Below are 22,575 nucleotides of genomic sequence, written 5' to 3' on the forward strand. Positions count from 1 at the left end.
TTGGTGCCTTCCTCCTTCACTCCGGTTTGTGGTGGAGAAGGCCCGCATCCTACTTGATGCATCCTCTCCCCTCACCTCTGTTCTCTTGACTCTCATCAAAATTTGAACCCAGTGAGCAGCAAATGGCTCAGTCAGACTCTGGCCAGTGGCCCCTGGACATGCTCAGGTTCTGACTCCGTGACAGCCTGGGCCCCCCACTGGAGCACCACGGTTGGGTGGGCACAGGTTCTCCCTCCTGTCCTCCTTTCCCTCAGTTCCAGATACCCGAGGAGTACTTGACTCAGACCTACTTTTCTCAGGAAAATGGCAAGCACAGGTTCTCGTGCTGGCAAGTTTATACCCTCAGCTCTCCCCTCCCTGCTAAGCCCCGCTATCAGTCCTTCACGGGGCCAGGTAATTCACAAATTGGAATTCAGGGTACATCTTCCTGTTAAATCAAAGTGTACATAAAGCAAATGTCGTTGAAGTAGCACTACTAGTCCTAAACTCATGAAAATAGACATTTGTGGGCAGACCTGGGAACCTGATTATCCACTATGGCATCACATGTGTGGTAGAGAAGCCATTTTACTTTCCCAACCATGACTGATGTACAAATGAGTATGTGGAACTCTGCCTTTCCAGGGTTGACTTTGTCAACCTGCTGGTGCAGCCCTCTTTTGAGTTACAAAATATTGCTCAGTTAGACCAGGAGTCGGAGGTAATGTCCTCACCACTGGGGGACCCCAGAGCCCTCAGTGGTCCTGGCGTGAGCTGAGTGGCAGTGAGGATTTGTGGATGGTTTTCTGTCCTCTGCCCTCCCCATCTTCTATTGCACACAAGGATCCTCTTCCTCTCACAAGTGCTCTGATTCCCCCTCACTCCTAGAACTTCCTGTTGAGAGAAACCAGACTTCCTTCCCCTCTTCCTACCCTGTTCCCTACATACTGACATCCTCTTTTCTGTTCCCTGACATTTAAGTCTTCACCAGACTCAGTGGGCCAGGGTTTCCAGGTTCACCTTTGGTGGTTTTCACATTTCCACAGTGAGTGGAAACGTGACCTACCGAGAGAGTGTCTGGGAAGAGAGTGTGTGTGTGAGGGAGGGGGCCCAGGCCTGCCAAATGTCACCCCCTTTCTGAGAGCCTCTCTTTTTGTGAACTTATTCGGCCTCAAGCTCTGGATGCTGGACTAAAGGAGTTAAAGTAGGAGCTAGGACTGCTGCCTCTGGGGGCACCGTGGCTGAGAGACCCCTGGGTAAGGAGAGGGGCTGCTGCTAGGCCTGCTGTCACTGGGGGTGGGGGTGACCATAGCTTGTCTCCTGCCAAGCCCACACCTTTGGGGAATAAGTGGCTGAAGAGCAAGCCCATCTTGGGCTCTAGGGTGGGTGAGAATTTCTCCTGGGTTTCTAGGGCGGATTTTCATCCTCAGTCAGCTTCTGAGTTCAGATCCTGCTGGGAGGCTCCCCAGGAGCCTCTGGGGCTACCTCTGGGGCTCCCCTAAGAGTGCTACGTGCTGAAGGCCTAGGCCCTCTGCTCCTCATGACTTTAAGAAAGGAGAGCATAATGACTCTGAGTTGCACAGAACTGACTGGGTGGTATTTGCCAGAAATGGAAAAAACACTCTGCTCTGTTGGTGCTTTGTGTGGCTGGGTGGTTCTGTACTTTGATATCTGTGTGTGGGACCACTAAAAACCAGGGAGCACAGGGCATTGTAGGTTTTCTGTGTGGGAGCTTGTAAATAACTGGGGGAGTTCTTTCCCTGAGATGTGTTACAGTGGCTCTGAGCAAGTTTATTACATATAAATTCATCTTTTTTTGTAATGTTTATTTATCTATTTGAGAGAGAGAGAGAGAGTGCATAAGCAGGGGAGGGGCAGAGAGGGAGGAAGTGAGAGAGAATCCCAAGCAGGCCCTGCGCTGTCAGCCCAGAGCCAGATGTGGGGCTCGATCTCATGAACCATGATATCATGACCTGAGCCGATACCAACAGTCAGACACTTAACTGACTGAGCCACCCAGGTGCCCCTAAACTCATTTTCCTAATTAAAATCCAGGGACCTGGGGAATATGCTTCGTGTGGTTGGTGGAGGTTAGGAGAGGAGCCGAGAGCCCTGTCTGCTGTTAAGGAGTCAGGATTGGGATGAGCATAGAAAATGATCTTTTCTAGGCAGGAGCTACATTTAACCTGGGATGAAACCCCTGAAGAAGTCTGGGAATCCAGAACTGTAGCTTAGCTCTGAGTTCATCTGGTTCCTATGAAAGAATGCGTTAGGAAATGAGACACACAACTTATGAATGAACATTTGAAACTCAACTATTTTTTTAAATTTTTTTAATGTTTATTCATTTTTGAAAGACAGAGACAGAGCACAAGCAGGGGTGGGGCGGAGAGAGAGGAGGACACAGAATCCAAAGTAGGTTCCAGGCTCCGAGCTGTCAGCGCAGAGACCGACGTGGGGCTCGAACTCACGAGCCGCAAGATCATGACCTGAGCCGAAGTCAGATGCTCAACCGACTGAGCCACCCAGGCACCCGGAAACTCAACTTTTAACATGGGTGATTCTGGAATGCTATCAACAGTTCACTGGAAAAATTTAAAGCAGCGTTATTGAGATGGGGAACAAATAAACTGTACAGATTGAAAGTGTAAAACTTGTTAAGTTTTGACATGTATACACATCTTTGAAACCATCACCACCATCACCACGGTATTGAACGTGTGCGTCAACCCAAAAAGTTAGGATCGTCGTTAATTCCCTACTTCTGCCTCTTTCCCTCAGTGGGGATTTGAAAGCTATTAAATATACGAATGTGAGACAGCAAGGTATTTGGAGCCAAGTCCAACGGGTGGAAGCCGTGTTGGTGCCCAACAGTGATTAGGACCTGCTTCACTGGCTGTGGTCATTTCTGACAGAGGGGAGGGCCCAGGCTGGGCCTTGAGTGTGCGTGTGTGCGTGTGCATGTGTGTGGGGGAGCTTAGCGGTGGTTATCCTTTCACCTGCTCCTCTCCTTGGCCTGGATCTAAGCCCAACTCTAACCGGACTGTTTGCTTTTCTCTGTGTCACCTTACCACCTCGGCAGTTTGTGGCGGATCCCATATGAGTCATGCAACACATGACTAAGTATGGGTGTTGACTTTGACCTCCCCTAGAGAGCTGGCAAACCGTCTGTGGGGACATTCTGAAAAGATTTTGGTTGAAGCACATGTAACAGATGAAATAGCTGTGGTTTTTAGCTAGGCTGCGGAGGGAGCAGAATGGGAAGGGCATGTTTAATGTCTTGTAGACTCAAGTCTGTTGTATGCAGCTTTCATAATGTGAAACTTCAACTCTGGGCTTTGATTTATATGTCTTTTCTTGCTCTGCCAAATTCTTCATTGCGAGAGATCACCAAGTCCTCCCAAGGGGGTTTAGCTTGGCTAAACTGGAGCTTGGCTGTACTGGAGGTGCTAAGGAGAGCCCCGAGCCCAGAGAGAGGCCCTGGGTGCACACATACAGAACACGAGCACTGTGTCACATTGAGAAAGGGGACAAGGACTCAGAGAATCACTGGGGGCTCTTTTCAGAATGGGAAAGAACAGAAGGAGCTGGAAACCGCTAGAATTGCATGTGGAGGGTGGTATCAGAGGCTGTGGTGTATGTGTCTCCTAGTGGAGCACATGTTTCTCTTTTTGTTGTTGCCATAAAGTCTGCGCCCACCCATTCCACAGCTGGCCTGACTTAAAGCAATTGCAGATGTGACCTAGGCTGATGGAGTATTTTAATAGCCTTTAAACTTCTGACATTCTTGACATTGTCTCCTTGTCCCAGGATGAGGAGTAAGGAAATGTCTTCAGGGGCAGGGCTGGTAGGAGTTAACTGAATTTCAGGAGTCATCTGTAAGTCTTCATGTATTGCCTGTAGCTTTGCTTCTTTATTATATTTTATGCTCCATTCCATTAATTCATTCATTTGTCCAGCAAATATATAATAATGGCCTAATGTGTGGCAGATACCGTCTACATCTTGAGAAACAAAACAAAACAAAAACAGCAAGCAGAATACAGTCCTGCCTCTGGGAGGCCATAGTCTTTTATAGGAGATAGACCTTTATGATCAGAATACAACCTGATTGTCCATATTCTCCAAGGTCAGAGCACTGCAGGGAGATCAAGAAGGCCTGGTTCTGTCCTGCCTGCCTCTAGGCGCTGAATGACCCTGGGCAATGCCTTTTCTTTGACCTCAGTTCCCATTTCCGTAAACTGATAGGTTTAAACTGAATAATCTTCATGATTCCTATCCCCCCCCCCCCCCCCCCCCCCCCGCTGTCAACATCTTAAGAGTTTCTGATTCCTATGGGGGCCAGGAGTAATAAAAACTTCAGATCACAACACAAGGCTTTGGGGGGCTAGAGTAGAGCATAGATTTAATTTCTATCCATTATAGTTACCAATTCATTCAGTAGGAGTCCCAGTCCCCAGTGTTCTTTCTCCCCCTACCAAACTCCCCATTAACCCTTCTGGGTGGCAGCTCCAGCAGACCTTCATGGGGTGGGAGGATTGGTATTTCCTCCTAATGTCTTGTTGGTGAGCTACAGGGCCCTCATGTTTTATGTGACTGATCCCAAGTAATTTTTTATGTAGCTCCAGTCTACCTAGCCCTTTTATGATACATTGATTTGCCTTGTTCTCATAGTTATTTGCAACTCAAAAAAATATATATCAAAAAGATAAAAAAAAAAAGAAAGTTAATGTTTGTTCATTTTTTGAGAGAGAGAGAGAGAGAGAGCAAGCACAAGCAGGAGCAGGGTAGAGAGAGAGGGAGACACAGAATCCGAAGCGGGTTCCAGGCTCCGAGCTATCAGCAGGGCTCGATGCAGGGCCCGAACCCATGAGCTGTGAGATCGTGACCTGAGCCAAAGTCAGACGCTGAACCGAATGAGCCATCCAGGCACCCCCGAACATATATATTTTTTAAGTTGACCTTGTCTTAGATATAATATAAATCTATAGTAATCAAAATAGTATGGTACTGGTACAAAAATAGACACATAGATCAATGGAACAGAATAGAGACTCCAGAAATAAATCCACAATTGTATGTCAGTTAACCTATGTGAAAGTAGGCAAAAATATACAATGAAACAAAGAAAGCCTCTTCAGTAAGTGGTGCTGGGAAAACTGGAGAGCTACATGAAAAAGAATTAAGCTGGACCACTTTCTAACATGTATATAAAAATAAATAAAATGGATTAAAGACCTAAATGTGATATCTGAAACCATACAAATCCTAGAGGAGAGCACAGGTAGGAAATTCTCTGACATCAGTTATAGCAACATTTTTCTGCATGTCTCCTAAGGTAAAGGTAAGAAAAGCAAAAATAAACTATTGGGACTACATCAAAATAAAAAGCTTTTGCACACTTGAAGAAAACATCAACAAAACAAAAAGACAGTCTACTAAATGGGAAAATTTATTTTCAAGTGACATATCCAATTACAGGGTTAATATTCAAAGTCTATAAAGAATTTATAGGAGTGTCTGGGGGCTTAGTTGGTTAAGCGTCCGATTCTTGATTTTGGCTCAGGTTGTGATCTCATGGGTTCAAGCCCTACATCACGTTCTATGCTGATGGCACAGAGCCTGCTTGGGATTCTGTCTCTCTCTCTGTCCCTCCTCTGCTTGCTATCTCTCTCAAATCAATCAATCAATCAATACATACATACATACATATACATAAATACATAAATATTAAAATAAAAAGAATTTATATAACTCAGAGTGCCTGGCTGGCTCAGTTGGCAAAGCATATGACTCTTGATCTTGGGGTTATGAGTTTGAACCCCATGTTGGGTGTAGAGATTACTTAAAAATAAAATCTTAAAAAAAAATTATACCACTCAGTACCAAAAAATGATCATTAAAAAATGGACAGAGGACCCAAACAGACACTTTTCCAAAGAAGATATACAGATAGCCAATGGACACATGAAAAGATGCTTGGCATCATCAGGGAATTGTAAATCAAAGCCACAATGAGACAGTAACTTACACCAGTCAGAATGGCTAACATGAAAATGACAAGAAGAAATAGCAAGTGTTGGCGAAAGATGTGGAGAAAATGGAACCCTTATGCACTGTTGTTGGGATGCAAATTGGTACAACCACTGTGGAACATAGTATGGAGTTTTCCTGAAAAAATTAAAAATAGAGTACCATATGATCCAATAATTCCATTACTGGGTATTTACCCAAAGAAAGTGAAAACACTAATTTGAAAAGATATATGCACCCATATGTTTACATATTTACAAGAGTCAAGATATGAAAACAGCTTCAGTGTCTGTCATGGACAAATGGGTAAAGAAGGCGTTGTATATATACACAATGGAATATTATGCAGCCATAAAAGGATGATATTGTGCCATTTGTGACAACATGAATGGACCTAGAGGGTATTATGCAAGTGAAGTAAGTCAGACTGAGAAAGACAAATACCAATGATTCTACTCATAAGTGGAATCTTAAAAAAAAAGAAACAAACAAAAAGCAGAATCAGACCTACACATAAAGAGAACAAACTGATGGTTGCCAGAGGGGAGGGGAAGTAGGGGATTGGGCAAAATGGGTGAACAGGAGAGATACAGGCTTCCACTTATGAGATGGATAAGTCACAGGAATAAAAGACACGGTAAAAGGGATAAACTTTTTGACTTTTCAGAAATAACTTCTAAGTTTCTTCCACTCGGTCTGAGCCCGTTAGCATAGCTGCCATTAGGACATCCATCCATTCATTCAACAGAAGGTGTGTTCAGTCCTAAGGAGAAATAGGGTATGGCTCTGGGAACTCACAGCTCACTGGGGAAGGCAGCCTTGGAAATAACTGATTGTGTTTAGCAGGAGAGTGCTGTTGAGTGCTGTATGTTGAGAGGTGCTCACCAAACTCTCTGCCAGTTGAGGCTGGTACAAGAGGAAGTGGATTGAAGAAAGAGTATTTTTAGAGTTGTGGAAGCACTTGAACAATTTGTTGCAAAGGAGGAGACTATTTTTTGCAGAGAGTATTTTCAACAAGCTATTAATTTGTTGGGAAAACTGCATATGTAACATATTCAAGTTTAGCACTATAGGCTCAGCAAAAAAGAAAAGAAAGAAAAGAACCCCACGTGAGCAAGAGGAAGTTCTGCCTGCCATCTGTTCAATGCCATGTTCCCCAAAGTGCACCTGAGAAGGGGAGTGGGAGCCTGGAGGATCATCAGTTGATCTTGGGGTCCATGTGTGCTTTCGTCTCTCAGAATGTGTGCATCCTGTCATACTGAATGTATTTAGTGTATAAACAGATGTATTTTTTGTAAGATGTGGCCCCTAGACACAAGCTGGTTCATTTGGCTTCAATCTCCAAAGGCATGTCCTTAGAGATTTGGCAAGTTTTTAAACTTGCAGGCATGCAGAAAATTGCACAAACTTTTCACAAACTAAATACACCTGAGTATCCAGGACCCAGGTCAAAAAACAGAATATTACTAACACCCCGAAGCACCCGTTGTGCCCTATTCTTTTGCCATCCCCCAAGGGTAACCAATCATTTTTGCCTACTTTTAAATTTCATATAAATAGAACCGTACAAGTATGTATGCTTTTTGTGTCTGGCTTCTTTCAGGCAGTGTCCTACGATTCATCTATGTCATGGAATGTAGTCATGTTTCATTAATTGTTAGCATATGGTGTTCTATACGAACACACCGTAACTTGGTTTGCTAAAAGTCTGTTCTGCTGTTGATAGGCATTTGGGTAGTTCTGTTTTCTAACTATTATGAGACAGTGTTGCTATAAACATTCTCATACATATCTCTGGTCACTACATATCTCGGTTGGATATAATCCTACAATGAATTGGTAGATCTAAGGTTGGTCCAAACAGCAGTAGATACTGCCTAATGGTTTTCTAAAGGTTTTTATACCAATTCACACTCAACACCAGCAGGGTGAGGGCTCCTATTGCTCTGCATTCTTTTCAACACTTGATATTTTTGGTCTTTTATTTTTTCTATTCTGATGGGTAATTCTGGCCTGATGTTGATTTCAGTCACCATCTTGAGAACATCACCCACATGTAAGATATGACTCTTTCAGAATGCAGTTCAAAACTCAGCACATGTAGCCCTCATCTACTGGAGGTGGGGTGTGAGCATGGGGATTGGCAGGGTGGTTCCAGGAGAAAGTGCCTGCTGAACTGGTGTTGAAGGTTGACAAGATGCTAGTCAGGGAAAAAGAAGAGAGAAGGGCCACTGACCAGGGGAACACTCTCCCAGGCTCATGGAAAGGCCCACAGTCTAGAGAGCACATGGCAAGATTTGAGGAGCTGCATGTGCGAAGCTGAGTGGGGATGACAAGTGACTCTGGAATGGTGAGCAGGGACAGAGCATCACCCCTGTGAAGTAGATAAAGTTACCATATGGTGGGTGGACCATCATCAACCTCTCTGAGCTCATGGAGGGAGATTTTGGGCCAGGTCTAGCAAGATGGCATACGTGTGGAGAGAAGGGAAAGGATGTGGGGCTGGCAGTGAACCAAGCCCAACTTTCCTTGGCCTGAGACTCCTGAGTTAGAGATAGTCAAGTGGGCCTCAGAGAACCAGTGTGGAGAACTGCAGCCTTTACTAACTGGTTCTGGTTCCATTTTCTCTCTCTGTTCAGAGCATCCGGTCTAAAGTGGAGCTGTCTGTCTGGGATCAGCCTGAGGATCTTAATCTCTTCTTTACTGCTACCTGCCAGGATGGTATGTCCTACCCTGGCCAGAGGAAGTGTGAAGGCCTGAAGATTGGGGACACGGTAAGTTCTCACCCCCATTTATACCTGTTAGCATTGGTCATCATTCTTTGACTTCTGGTAAATTTTGTGACTTATTAGAGTCCTTTAGGAGTTTATATTCTGTCTTCCAACTCAGCATAACATGCTGGGGGACCTTCCTAGGCATGCTCTGTGTTGTGTGTTTAAGGTGCCGGGTGGATCTGGTCAGTCGACAATGTTCAGTGCATCGCCACCTAAGGCTTCCTCAAGTTGACATTGTGCCCTTGGTGTTTTCAACCATTATTATTTTCATCTGACAGGGATGAAATCAGGTGGGAGAGTATGGGTGGGAATCTAAGAGAACTGCCCATCCTTCCTAGTCCTCTGCAGCCTGCTCTGTGTCTCGGATAATCTGACCCTCCCTTTTCTCTTCTGCAAAATATGAAGAAAGCCATCCATTTCTTCTGATTTGGTCACATGGAATGGATAACTCCACAGTGATGGAGGGCTTAGAAGCTCTGTGTGGGTTAAGTGGGTATAATTAAGAAATATTGTATGTAAAGATATGTACCTATGTGCCAAGCCAAGGGCTTAAGGGAGGGGGAGAATATATGGGTGATGAGAACAAAGAACAAACCCAGGCACAGAGGCAGGCAGAGTGGTGATGGAGAGCTGTCCACACGTCTTCCAGAGCTTCCTGCTGCTTAGAAGCAGACCGTGGATCCTTTCCTTGCTATGTTGATAGTTTCATTGCTCAGAAAACAGAAAGGCAGTGAGAGAAAGTTCTCTTCCACACATAAAAGAATCTGACTAGAGCCAAAAAAATGGATAGGGACCTTGAAAATAGATGACCATATCTTTGGGGGCACTAAGCACTAATGAAGGCCAAAGTGGATACACACATACTTATACCCAGGGCTCTAGGGGAAAGAGCTCTAAAAGTAGGTGTAGCCACGTGTCTGGTTGAGCCTCCATATGGCCTTCTGGGCCTTTCCCACATGCCATGCCTGATCCTCTCCTTCCTTCCCCTTCACAGCAGCCCTCATTTATGACATACAGGTGGATGTCTCGCCTGTTCTAAGTCTTACAGTGGTGCCTCGCCCTGTCAAAGGGAAAATTCAGAACGTGGCATCAGTGTTGAGAAAGTGAAGGACTCTAAGTAACAACTCTTTTTCTAAAGCATGTTTTTTTCCAAGCTTATTTACAAAAAAAAAAAAGTGAAAGAGGTCCTAATCAGTTGTCAGATGATAAATCATTAAAAATTAAAAATGATTGTGGCATTTAACTCAGAAGGCACTCATAGAATAAGGTAACATTGCCGTACAAAAATCCTTCCATTCCCATCTTCCTAATTAAATGAATCAGTTTGTTTGGAGGTTGTGCTTTAATCTAGACCAATACAAAATTGGAATAGAATTGATCCCTGTCTTATTTAGCAATAAGTAATAATATATACATGGACTGTTTAGGTGGGGAAAGCGTCATCTCATTAAAGAAGCACTTCCAAGAAAATTTTGTTTTTTAATACTTGTCAAATTTTGCAACATATTTATGTTGTTTTGATCAATCCAGATGATTGTCACAGGGTTTAGAGAGACAGCTATGAAAAACAGAAGGAGGTAGAGATAACCAGAGAAAATGACATGTAAGTGAGTTCTGTGGATCCGTGACTAGAATGCCTGGGGCAGTGTCAGGAAGGCGCAAGAATAACACATGAAAAACACCCAGCAAGGAACCCTTACTTGGAGAAATAGGTGCAGTGGGACAGAAGTGAGAGAGAGGACCCACAGCACACACACAAGACACCTGGGGTTCAGGAAGGCTCTTGGCAATGTCTCATGACATCCTTATGGATAAGATAAATGATGTGAGTTGATGACAGCACAGTTAGGCAGATTTGTAGCTGAGTAAACTTGCTTCTGAGGAGTGTTCATAATGTCAGCTGGAGGGAAGACTTGAATGAGGTTCCAAATGTCTCTTATCTACTTGTGTTTTCTACTGGCTTGAGTGGAACTCACGAAAGACTGCTTATCAAGTATGAAAAGGTCACAGAACTAGAGAACACAGATTATCTTTGCTCCAGGAAAACCAAGACTTAAAATCATTTTCAAAATTCAGCAGTATTGAAATCACAGGACTGATATCTTGCATTTAGTTCAGACTATTAACAGGGTAGAGGAAACTTAGTTTGCTAGTAGTTTTTAAGATAAGGACCTGGCAGATTCTGATTCTCAAAGGCTTAATATGAATACACAATGCTGCTTAAAAAAAAAAAAAAGCCATTGAGGTCATATTAACGGAAGTATTTTGAAATCCCAGAGATAATGGTTCCACTCTTCTTCGTGTGGGTAAGACTACATCTGGAGTTCTGTGCTCAGTTCTCTTTTTTTCAAAGAGCAAATGACGAGCAACTATCACGATGAATTGTCTAGAAACCAGGAAGGTCAAAGGAACTGGTGTTTTTTGATAATGACAGCATAAGGTTAGATTTCTTTTGGGATATGCAAGAAACTCAGGCAATTTACGCTGCCTTAAGCAAAAATGAGAAAATTGTTATGAGAATATTGGGGTCCCTCATGGACCCAAGAGGGACATGCAGTTAGCCTTAGGAAAGACCAGGAACAAATTAGCTCTGTGTTCCTCACCACTTCCCTGTGAGGAAGATACCATTATTTATATTGACAGATGAGAAAGACTCAGGCACAAAGAATTGAATTGCCTGGATTCCACTACCATAAGTAGCAAAGTGAAAATTCAAAGCTGGGGCTTTCTGGCTCTGATGCTGGTACCCTAGACCACGTTTCCCTGGCCTTTTAGTGCCTATGATTCTGTTCTGTCCTATCTATTTCAGAGGGTTCATTTCGAAGCAAAGTACGGTAACAAAGAATGGGGGCCCTCACACGGGGAACACAGTTTATCGAGTGCCTTTAGGCACCCCGTGCACACACCCCCTGGCTCAGGTGGGGGATGGGACGCTGCACCCATTGCTGCTAGACTGAGATTTGGGAGTGTGACAACATGCCCGAGATCCCCCAGCTAGCAAGCAGTGGACTTGCCACTCAAACCAAGGTCATCTGATTAGTCCTCCTTATCATGGAGGGGATAACATGAGTACCACTCCGGGGGTTTATCATGGGCCCCGTTCTGCCGTAGGGATTGACTGCTGCTGCCTCTGCTTCTTGCAGCGCCTGTAAGGTAGACATTACTTCCCCACTTCATGTGAGAAAGACTGAGGCTCTAAGGGGGACCTGAGAAACTTGCCGGAAATCCTGCTGCTGTCGAACCCCAAACACCAGCAGTCGAAACTGAAGCTGCGGGTACCAAAGCCTGTGGTATACCTCATGCACTTGGGAAGAAAAAGCTTTCAAGGAAGCCCAAGGTGCTATCGTTACCACTTACATACAGACACCGTGCTGTACAGATTTTGTTTTTTTGCCAGGATAGCTCAGAAACAGTAAGGACATTGTCCAGAGGACAAAAAAAAAAAAGATTCTTAAATGGCATTTTCTCGCAAACACAAAAAATCTCAGCTGTCTTGGGATGATTGGTAGAGCATCTGCGATAGAGAAAGAAGGGCGCTGCCTCCACACGGATGCCCTCGACGGCTCTTCCGCACGCGTGTGCCGGGAGCGTCCCCTTGACTCAGACGGAAGCCTGCCGTGGCAGCTCACCGCGCAGTGTTGTCTTCCGGTCCGGGAGGCCATGGTCACATGGCCCCTGGCTCTGCTGCAAGGGAGGTAGAGTTTTCATTTTCTGGGGATGAAGAGGGACTGGCACTGAGCGGCAGCCACTCACCCGTCACAGCTGAACATGCTGCTGCCCGCGAGGGCCACGCCAGCCCACGAGAGGCTAGCTCTTTGAGGGCCCCGGAAGCAGTGGGGGCAGAGCTGGCGGCATAAGGTGCAGGGCCCAGTGCAAAATCAAAGCATGGGGTCCTTGTTCAAAAATGCAGAGTCTGAAGGTGACAACAGCAGAGGATTAAATGGCACAGGGCCCTTCGGAGTGTGGGGCCCTGGGAGTGCACAGACACAGGCCCGTGGAGCCGGCCCTGGCAGGGAATGAGGGGGCGCTCCCTCAGCCACCTTTTTGCTGAAAGAGAGATGCATTTCTGCACTTCTGGCTAGGCCAATCTGATTCTCTTAGCCCTGGGCCAGGAAGGCAAACTTCTGTCCCTCCTCCCAGACTGAGCTTTCTCTAGGGGGCTCACAGTTGGGCTTCAGCAACCAGGCCGGCTACTGAGTATGTGGGCACTTCCCTGCTCTAACATCTGTCTCAAGGACAAATCTGGCAGAGGAAATACACGTGCAGATGAGGCAGCCCCATAGAGGGTGATGGGTGCGGCTATAAAAGCTCAGCAAGGTGTCACTGCAGCCCCGAGGAAGAAGGACGACATCACAGGGGTGCTGTTCGAGCTAAGAAGCATGAGTAGGGGTTTTCCAGGCATGGAGGGGGAGGAGTGGGCATGGCATGGTGAGCAGCAGGTGAGGCTCTGAGGCTGTGAACAAGCATTGCCCTTTTGTAGGAGGAAGCAGCTGAGGGGAGTGTTGGGGCCTGAGGAGAGGGTGGCTGGAGTGGAGGCTGCAGAGGCAGGCCCGGGCCATACGGGTAGGACAGATGTGCCAAGGTGTCTGGTGTTATTTGGCAGCCGGGTGTTTTTCTTCAGTGCCATGATTTGGGAGCCCCATGGACAAGGTGGCAAATGGCAGGAAGTAGGCAGGAGTGTAGAGCGAGCAGAAGGGCTCGGGGACTTACCCTAGGGAAGCGGGATTAGGGGAAGCACACAGGGAATAACTGTCATGGGGTACCTCTGGGTCTGGTCTATGGATGAAGATGTGCCCCATGGCGTGCGTGTGTGGGGTGCAGCCTTGGGACAGCTGGGTTCAGGTGGCAGCCAGGTGGGTCTCACCCCTGTAGCTAAAGCTTCCACAGGCAGGGACTCTGTGGTCACTTCCAACCAGAGGCCACGGTTTTGTGACTGTCCTGTGTTCTCTGGGTTAAGAGAGCTCTTCTGGGCAAGAAGCAGAAAAGATGGCAGGGGGTAAGGGACAAGGTCATCCTCAACGAGAAACACTCCTCAAATTGTTGAAAGTGTCATCTCCAATAAGGTTCTCTTCTCCAGTGATTTCTGTGTTTTCTCTAATTTTCCTCCTCTGGCCCCAACACCAGCCAGTGCTGATGGAGTGGGCCCGGCCGCTGGGAGTTGATTTTCTCATGAACCGGCTTTGACAAATCAGTATGCAAGTGGCCAGCCGTGCAGCAAGCACTAACGCCCAGTACAAAGGACGCAGTGAGCCCATCACGGGCTTCCCACAGCATCCCCCTCTCCTGTCACCTCCTGTGGGGCTCTGTACCCCATGCCCGTGCCCAGCGCTTTGTTTCAGTGAGTTCCTGGTGGACTTGGCGTCTGTACAGCCCTGGGTTTGGTGGGTTTGGGGTGGGGGCTGGGCAGCCCTTTTGAAAGCGAGGGTCAGGCCAAGAGCCCTGTGGGGAAACCAGGAGCATCCCAATGAGGCTTCAATAACAAGACTGGATGGGAGGGAGGGCTGCTGTGTCCATGACCTTTCTCTGGAATCTCCGAGTGGGAGATGGAAAGTCTCAAGGAACTGGGGAGCTTTCAGTATCAGTTGAAGTCTGCGGTAATCAGGGAAAAGTCTCATTCCAGCTGCCTGACAGACTCTGGATTCCTTCCTGATCCCTCAGGGAATGGACTCTGAAAGGAGGTTAGCAGAACAGATTTACTTGTTCCTGAAGTGCTTTTTATAGCCTTCCTGTGCCCGGCAGGACATGAGACCCCATGGCTGAATTAGAGTCATTCTCTGGTGATCAGGTGGCTGGCTGCATGGGCCCGACAGCTAGGACCTCGGTTAGACCACAACTTTAGCTGGGGAAGGCCACCGGGACCGCTTAAAGCCAGTCGTCCTTGTGCTGCTGGCCAGGTGGATGGCATGTGAGCCTTTCTAAGTCCTGGGTGACTGGCTCCCTGCACTGATGCAGAGGCTCCCCTAGCTTCTGCACTTAGGCCCTGGAGAACACAGACACGCTGGTAAGACTGGGGAGATTTAATTCTCTCATTACTTTGTCCCTTAATGCAGGCACGTTTCCCTGGGGGAAGGTTATGCTCACAGATGGACACTCCTCACCATCTTTCAGTAATTAAATCCCTTTGGCTTTTGGTCTGGGTTATTCCTCTGTAGCTTATTCCACTTCTGACCCACAGGTGCCTTTGGGAGGCAAGGGCGTTTCACTTCATAGGTCCCACACAATTGTAGCCCTCAGAAGTAGTAGCCTTGAGCAAGCCATGGCTTCTCTCTGAATGGAGGGATGCTCACCTCTGCATTCTCGATGGCCCCGTGGGTGGCTTCGGTCAAGTACCCCCCCCCACACACACACTTCCTATCTGTAGGCTAGCACAAGGCAGGATGATTTGGAGACGCCTCTGGTCACCACCTTGGGGATCACCATCTAGTGGTCCCTGCAGTGAGCTGGGCCACCTCTCCCTCTGTCGCCAGATAAGGACACTGAACATCTGGCACCTTCCCCACTTCCAGGAAGTGATATGCCAAGGAGAGCACAGGCCCGGTCCCACCCCCGCCAGCTGTGTGACCAGCATTAAGCTCCCTGACCCACCAACCCTGTTTCCTCTCTGGAAAGGGGATGGGTTAGTCCCTACTGTCTGCTGCTGGTTTGGCTCTCCCAGAACCCTGTGATTCTGGCTAGTGGTCACCATCCTCAGCTCACCTGTGATTCCCTTGGCTAACACTGATTCCTGGATGTCTGTTGTTGAGTCCCCTTGGAGCCATGTGTGCCACCAAGTAGGACCTCTCTCTGGCGCCTGGAGTGCTGGGTCTGTCCTCCTGCTCAGTCTCACCTACCCCTACACTGGGGTGGCCCCACAGGTCCTAGAATCCGAGAGGAAGCCTTTTAGAATTATTAAAGACCCCAAAGTGATAGGGATCTGTAGAACATTTAGAAAAACCATGTTTTCAGTGTTCTCTAAAAATATGCATTGTTACCTAAGTAACAGTAAAACAAGTAATAGAGGATTATTTATTTATTTATTTATTTGTTTGTTTGTTTGTTTGTTTATTTAACTTTAAATGTGTACTTACTCATCTTTGAGGGGGGAAATGAGTGGGGAAGGGCAGAGAGAGAGGGAGAGAGAGAATCCCAAGCAGACTCTGCACTACCAGCACGGAGCCTGACGCAGGGCTCGAACTCACGAACTGTGAGATCATAACCTGAATTGAAATCAGAGTCGATACATAACCAACTAAGCCTAGATGACTTTTTAAAAATCAGTTTTAATCCAGCCCAAATAATAGAATTAAGAATAACAACATCTAAAACTGGTTCCAACCCATTCTGAGCTTCAGAATGAACTGAGGAACCTTTTCAAAGATAGGGGCACCTTGGGGCGCCTGAGTGGCTCAGTCGGTTAGCGTCCAACTTCGGCTCAGGTCATGATCTCGCGCTCTGTGAGTTCGAGCCCCGCGTCGGGCTCTGTGCTGACAGCTCAGAGCCTGGAGCCTGCTTCGGATTCTGTGTCTCCCTCTCTCTCTGGCCCTCCCCCGTTCATGCTCTGTCTCTCTCTGTCTCAAAAATAAATGTTAAAAAAAAAAATTAAAAAAAAAATAGGGGCGCCTGGGTGGCTCAGACGGTTAAGCGTCGGACTTCAGTTCAGGTCATGATGTTGCGGTCCATGAATTTAAGCTCCGCGTCAGACTCTGTGCTGACAGCTCGGAGCCTGGAGCCTGCTTCGGATTCCGTGTCTCCCTCTCTCTCTGCCCCTCCCCTGCTCACGCTTTGTCTCTGTCTCTGTCTCAAAAATAAACATGAAATGAGATGAAATAAAATAAAGACATTTGGCCAGATGCAGTGAGTCAGTTTCTGGAGTGGGCACAGGCCTCTGTCTGGTCAGAGAGTGCCACCGTTGAGAGGAGCGTTTCAGAGTAGTGTTTGGTCAGGGGGTGCCAGCTACCTGTCTGCGGACCCCACCTGTGCTGGGCTCTGAGCCAAGTGTTGGATGACTACCGCAGCACATGGCTCCTTTCTCGGTGGGAGGTGGCGGGGAGCCAGGCTCCGCCCCCTGGGACAGCCAGGCAGCGGTGTCCTTGCCGTCCTCACACTGCAGCCCTGTGGGCAGCCAACAGGCATCTTTCCTGCACCACTGTCTGCCACCTAGGACCACCTTGCTGCCTGTTTCCAGGGCAACCCATGAGAAGCTCAGGAGGTAGCGGCACTTCTCTTCATGCCTTGTTTAAAAAGAGAAATATTGTCCATGTGTGTGGAGTGTTTCATCTGTGATGACTCTTGTTTACGACCTTGGGGCCGTGATCGTGAAAGACGCAGCTACGAGGACCAGCCAGAGGAGGAACCTGGGTCGAGCGTGAGCGAGGCTTCAGGTGTTACCTGTGGAAAGACAGATACCCTGGAAGGGACCCAGGGTCATCCCGTCCCCTCTCCAGCAGGAGAGGAAACCCTTCTGCAGAGGGGCAGGCAATCGGCCAGGGTCTGTGGACCTCCGTGCCCTGTGAGGTCAGGGAGCACTTCTAGCTCAGTGCCTGGCATGGAAGACATGCTTAGCAAGTACTTGTTGACTAAGTGACTTCCACAATGGCCAGGGGAGAGGATAGGATACAAGTGAAATGCAGGAAGAACCGTGTGACCTGGAGTGAGTCTCTACCTTTCTGTGGAAGCCCGAAGTTTCCTCAGGGTCGTGCAGATTAAAAGATAACGTGCCTGTCGAACATGGGCGCGCCCGAGTGTTCTCGTCCTTGGTACAGTGAGGGCGCTTAGTGGCCTGGGGCCTCTTCCTCCTTGGGGCTCAGTGGCAGCTCTGCATCAAGGACCTCGGGATGGGGGTGGGGGGAAGTTCCCTGGGTCCCCGGGGGGTGGTTAGGAGGCCGGTGCAGATACCCCAGAGCTCTTGACTAGCCACGCCACGTCCCCTCTCTTCTTTCTGCCCAGGCGTCCTTCGCGGTGTCGGCGGAGGCCCGGAGCTGTCCCGGCAAGCAGGCGGAGCACACATTCACGCTGCGGCCAGTGGGGTTCCGGGACAGCCTGGAGGTGGGGGTCACCTACAGCTGCAGGTGCGGCTGCAGCACAGGGCTGGAGCCCGACAGCGCCAGATGCAGTGGGAACGGGACTTACGTCTGTGGCCTGTGCGACTGCAACCCCAGCTACCTGGGCACCAGGTGCGAGTGCCAGGAAGGGGAGAGCCAGAGTGGATACCAGAACCTGTGCCGGGAAGCAGAGGGCAAGCCCCTGTGTAGCGGGCGTGGGGAGTGCAGCTGCAACCAGTGCTCCTGCTTCGAGAGCGAGTTCGGCAAGATCTACGGGGCTTTCTGCCAGTGTGACAACTTTTCCTGTGCCAGAAACAGAGGGGTCCTCTGCTCAGGTAGGCACCCCGCAAGCACTGTAGTGCTGAGCCAGGCCCGGGCACCACTGGGACATCCCCCACCCAAAGTGTGCCTTTTACTAACTGCTGCTGTCCTCCTGGGAGAAGGCGAGGGCAAGCCTTGCCTGCCACCAGGCTGGGGTGGAGACCAGTGTGTTGAACACAATGGCAGGAGAAGAACCAGCCAAGTGCATGTGGACTCTCAGGGTCACAGTGTGTGCTGTGAGTCATCCAGGACTTCTTGCACAGCATTCCTGATGGGTAGGTGTTCAGTCTCTTCTGGATTGCCTTCTGAGACAGGGAGCTCACTGGGGCCGGTAGTGGTTATTCCCTTGTTAGACATGGCATTCATCGCCTGTTGCTGCTCTGACAAATTTCTACAGACTTAGTGGCTTAAAACAACACACATGCATTCTGTTACTGTTATGAAAGTCCGAAGTCCACAGTGGATACTAGTTAGCTAAAATTCAGGTGTCCGTGGAGCTGCATTCCTTTTAGAAGCTCCAGGGGAGAATCGGTTCCGTTGTGGTTCCCCACCCTGTTCCAGCTTCTAGAAGCTGTCTGCATTCCTTAGCTTGTAGCCCCTTCCTCCACTTTCACACCCAGATCTTTCTCTGAGTCTGACCTCTGCTTTGTTGTCGCATCTCTTTCTCTGACATTCCTGCCTCCCTCTTATAAGAAGCCTTGTGATTACAAGGCTAATCCTGGAGTCTCCCCATCTTAAGATCCTTGACTTCATCAAACTTGCAAAGTCCCTTTACCACTTAAGGTAACACAGACACGGGTTCTGGGATTGGGGCGTGGGCATCTTTAGGGGCCGTCATTCTGCCTCCCACAGACACAGTTTGCAAGTTTCTTTTGATTGAACAGAACATTGTTTCTCAGTAATTTCTACCCACCGGTTCATGTTCTAGACCCCCTCTTCCATATGTCAGCCTGTCAAACATCTGAAAATTTCTTTACATTTCTCTGTGCTCTTTTCTTACCACAAAGACACCAAGGCTCTTCCTCCTCTGAGGACTCTAGCAGTTTGTTAAGTGCACTTCTCAGCATCGAGCGTGTTGTCATTTTGGATAACGAGGGCTCGGCCCAGAGTTCAGCTGAACATTTCTGTGATCTGGACATTCCACTTCCATTAGCACATCCTAACAATATGTCCACTTTTTATTTTCTGTTAAACAATCACATGATACTGTTGAGGTGCTTTTTAACATTACTACCAAAAGTTGAAGGTTTTTAATTTTTTAAAGGAACTATGGCCAAGCCAAGTGTTTGTTGTCTCCTGTTTGAGCGCTTGAAGTTTTCAATCTAAGAATAAGACTTTCCATGGATTCCAGTGAAATTGCAATTGGCAGCTCCCATTCTGGAAGTTGCATTCTTATGAGATACTGTAGAATTGTGTCTCAGAGGGGTCACTCCATCCAAAACCATGCTGCCTGCAAATACAGTAAGTGGAACAATTTTAGGCAGGATCTTAGTTTCTTCTGCAGTGTATTCTGTTGTTTCTGTGGTTCCTCCTTGCAAATGGTCTTACAGTTGGGAAGTACTGATTTGAAAGGAACTTTGAGTATAGTAGGGAAGAGAAAGCAGAAACATAGGAAGCAAACCAGAGCATATAAATGACCTGTCACTGTGGAAGAATGACCATCCCTCTGTGGAAGGAGCAGGTGCTGAGGGTGGCCTGGACATGGGTTAGCAGGTGAGGCCTCCTGGGATTTGATTTGGATCCCTGCTGCACGGTCAGCACATCAAATCCTAATTCTTCCACCCATGACATTTCTCTAGGACATTCACATGCCCTGTACCTTCTGGAGCAATTCAAGTTGTGAACAGGATTAGGATTTGATGTGCTGACCGTGCAGCAGGGATCCACTCTTACTCTGTCAAAGAGATGAGGGTCTGGGATTCGTGACATGGTTCTATCTGTGTTAGCAGGAAAAGTGCTTAGGATCAGGCTGTCCTGGGTCTGAATCCAATAACACCACCTGCTGCTTGTGTCACTCTGGGCATAGAGCTCTTGCAAACGAGAGAGAATGTGAATAAAGCACCCAGTGCACAGCCTGGAACAAAAGGAGGGCTCAGTGACCACTGGCTGCTTTATGAGTCAGTGCCACCACCTCTGGTCGCTGCAGCCGCTGCCCAATGTGCAGAAGGGGCCGGCCTCCCCCTGTGAATCACCAGGCTTTGCCTAAGGAGTGCCAGCATGGCAGAATGGACCTTGCTTCCCTTTAGCAGCACCATAAAAGCCCCAAGGAGCCTGGCAGTGTCCGTAACTGGCTTTTAGCAGCATTTTTTCTTTTTTCAAACTTTCACAACCATTCTCATGAAACTGTCCCTCCTTCAGGAGCCAGAAACAATCCCCTGATATGTCTTTACGCAGAAGGCTGCTTGTGTCCACATTGCCTGGGAGCAAGGGCTTCTAAGCCAGATGACACGTGCCAATTCCATCCCCGTAGTTTCTCAGCCTACTGACGGGTTGTCTTGTACTTCTGGTTTCCTGTCTTAAAATAGCTCACAACCCCTTGTTTCTACATTATTTTGAACTTTGAAGGAGAAGACATAGAGGAAGGACCTGGCCTGGTGCTAGTTAGGAGAGGGGCCCAGCATGCAGTAGATGCCTCCTCTCCCCACCCCCCCCCCCCGACAGATGTTAACATTTCTTTGCATACAGTGCGGAGTCTGGGTGTGCAGGGCGGGTGTGGGTGAGGTGTGAGTGGCCTCAGCATGGAAAACTTGTCATTTTGGAAGCAGGAGTATTATGTAGTTGAGAGAGTACGCAGCTGTTTTGTCCAACCACCGGAATGGGCAGTTCTGAGTTAAGCTTGCATTTCAGAATTCTGCCCGGGTGCTGTTTCTCTCTGCCTCCCTTCACCCCATACAATCCTACAGTATTGAGAGACTCTCCCTGGGTAGAGAAGAGGCAGATTCTTGAAGCTCTCAAGGCTCCCACATGCATGATGTCTCAGGCCACTAACTTCTTAGGATGTTTTCCACCCCCGTTGGAAAAGCCATACACATTCATTAAAGAGAATGTGAAAAATAGTTCTGTCGATAGATGTGCTGGCTGTCCTTGCTGTCTGCATCCGTCTTGGTCACTGGGATTAATTTGGAACATCTGGTGACCCAGACAAGGAACTCCTTCCTCCCGTACTGGTTAACGTACATCCTTTGTGAAACTGTGTGCTTGGTCAGATAGCTGGAGAATTCTTAGGTTTAGAAGAGTAGAAAAAAATTAAATAAATTGTTTATAATTCCTTCACTCATACTTGGAGAGGTCAGTCAGTATCTTTCCTTCTAAACTTTTTTTCTAAGTTAGTATGTGTGTGTCTGTGTACAATTTTGTGTTGTGCTTTTCTCGGGTAATACATCCTGAGACGTACTTAAAGTTGCATGACTTTCATACCTCATTGATTAGAACATTTTGAGTCTCTTTCCATTGCATCCCCAATTACCCTCTATACCCGTTCACTTTAAAAGCAACAACTAAGTTGAAACGTGAAGCCATCCAAGTCTTCCTGGGGAAAACAGTGTCTGGAATGAGGTCATTGTTGTGTTTGGTTATTTGGTAAGGACTTAAAACTGAGCCCAGCTCCAGGCAGGACTCACTCCTGCACATCCATGTAGCACCCCACTCGTCTTTCCTTGTCTCTCGAACACTGCTGCTGTCTCGGGAAGGCAGCCATGACTGGGTGGGTGATGGGTTCCGTTCCCCAGTTCCTTGGCACCCATGATCAGCTTGGAACGCCCGCCTGGAACTGTGTCCATTGGTTTCAAGCTCTTAGATTGTTGTTATATTTGGGGTTTTTGTGGGAGAGAAGTCTGTTTCCCAGCAGCCACTCTGGTCTTGAAGGTGCTGACTCAGAGGCTCATGAGCAGCTGACTTCAGCGTTCTCCCACAGTCCTTCCCGCCCCTTTCCCTGCAGCCTGCCCGCAAGGGGCCGTGTGGTTGTGGTCTGTCTTCAGACGGGAGGGCTCAGGCAGGGAGCCAGGGCCAGGCTCGGTGGGGACATCCTAGAGAAGCTCCTTCCACTTCTCTCTGGCCTTTTTGTCTATCCTTGTCTCGTTGTCTGCCCTACCCCCAGAGAGGACCGAGGGGGGGAATGCAAGACAGTACAAGTTTGTAATGTGTCATTCAGCATAAAAGTTGGTAGTGAAGCAAATCAGACTAAGGTTTGAAAGCGGTGACTTTTGGGACCATTGTCATGGGAATGCCATGTGTGTGTGTTGTGTTTCTCTCTGGTTTCTAGAGGCAACATAACCTAGGGAATGGTTCTGTCCACAGACGGTCCCTGTGTGTGCAAAGGGAGCTTTATGGAGCCACCGTGAGGTTTCTATTCTTCTGAGTCTCGTAAAGTGTTGACCCTTCAGAGTCCCTCCCCCAGTGGAACATAAGAAGTAGGACATGGTCTGTTTTGGTTTTTTGTTGTTTTTTTT

The 22,575-nt window shown here is 47.8% G+C and overlaps 1 protein-coding gene across 1 annotated transcript in view; it reads left to right on the forward strand.

Moving 5' to 3' along the window:
* ITGB5 (integrin subunit beta 5) overlaps nucleotides 1-22,575 on the forward strand; it is a 124,171-nt gene that overhangs the window by 73,159 nt on the left and 28,437 nt on the right. The window contains exons 9-10 of the mRNA XM_047875115.1: nucleotides 8,652-8,786; nucleotides 17,712-18,141. Coding sequence (XP_047731071.1) covers nucleotides 8,652-8,786; nucleotides 17,712-18,141 — 565 coding nt within the window. The remainder of the gene's footprint in view (nucleotides 1-8,651; nucleotides 8,787-17,711; nucleotides 18,142-22,575) is intronic.

The sequence above is a fragment of the Prionailurus viverrinus genome, chromosome C2 (assembly GCF_022837055.1).
Source record: "Prionailurus viverrinus isolate Anna chromosome C2, UM_Priviv_1.0, whole genome shotgun sequence".
NCBI classification, from domain to species: domain Eukaryota; kingdom Metazoa; phylum Chordata; class Mammalia; order Carnivora; family Felidae; genus Prionailurus; species Prionailurus viverrinus.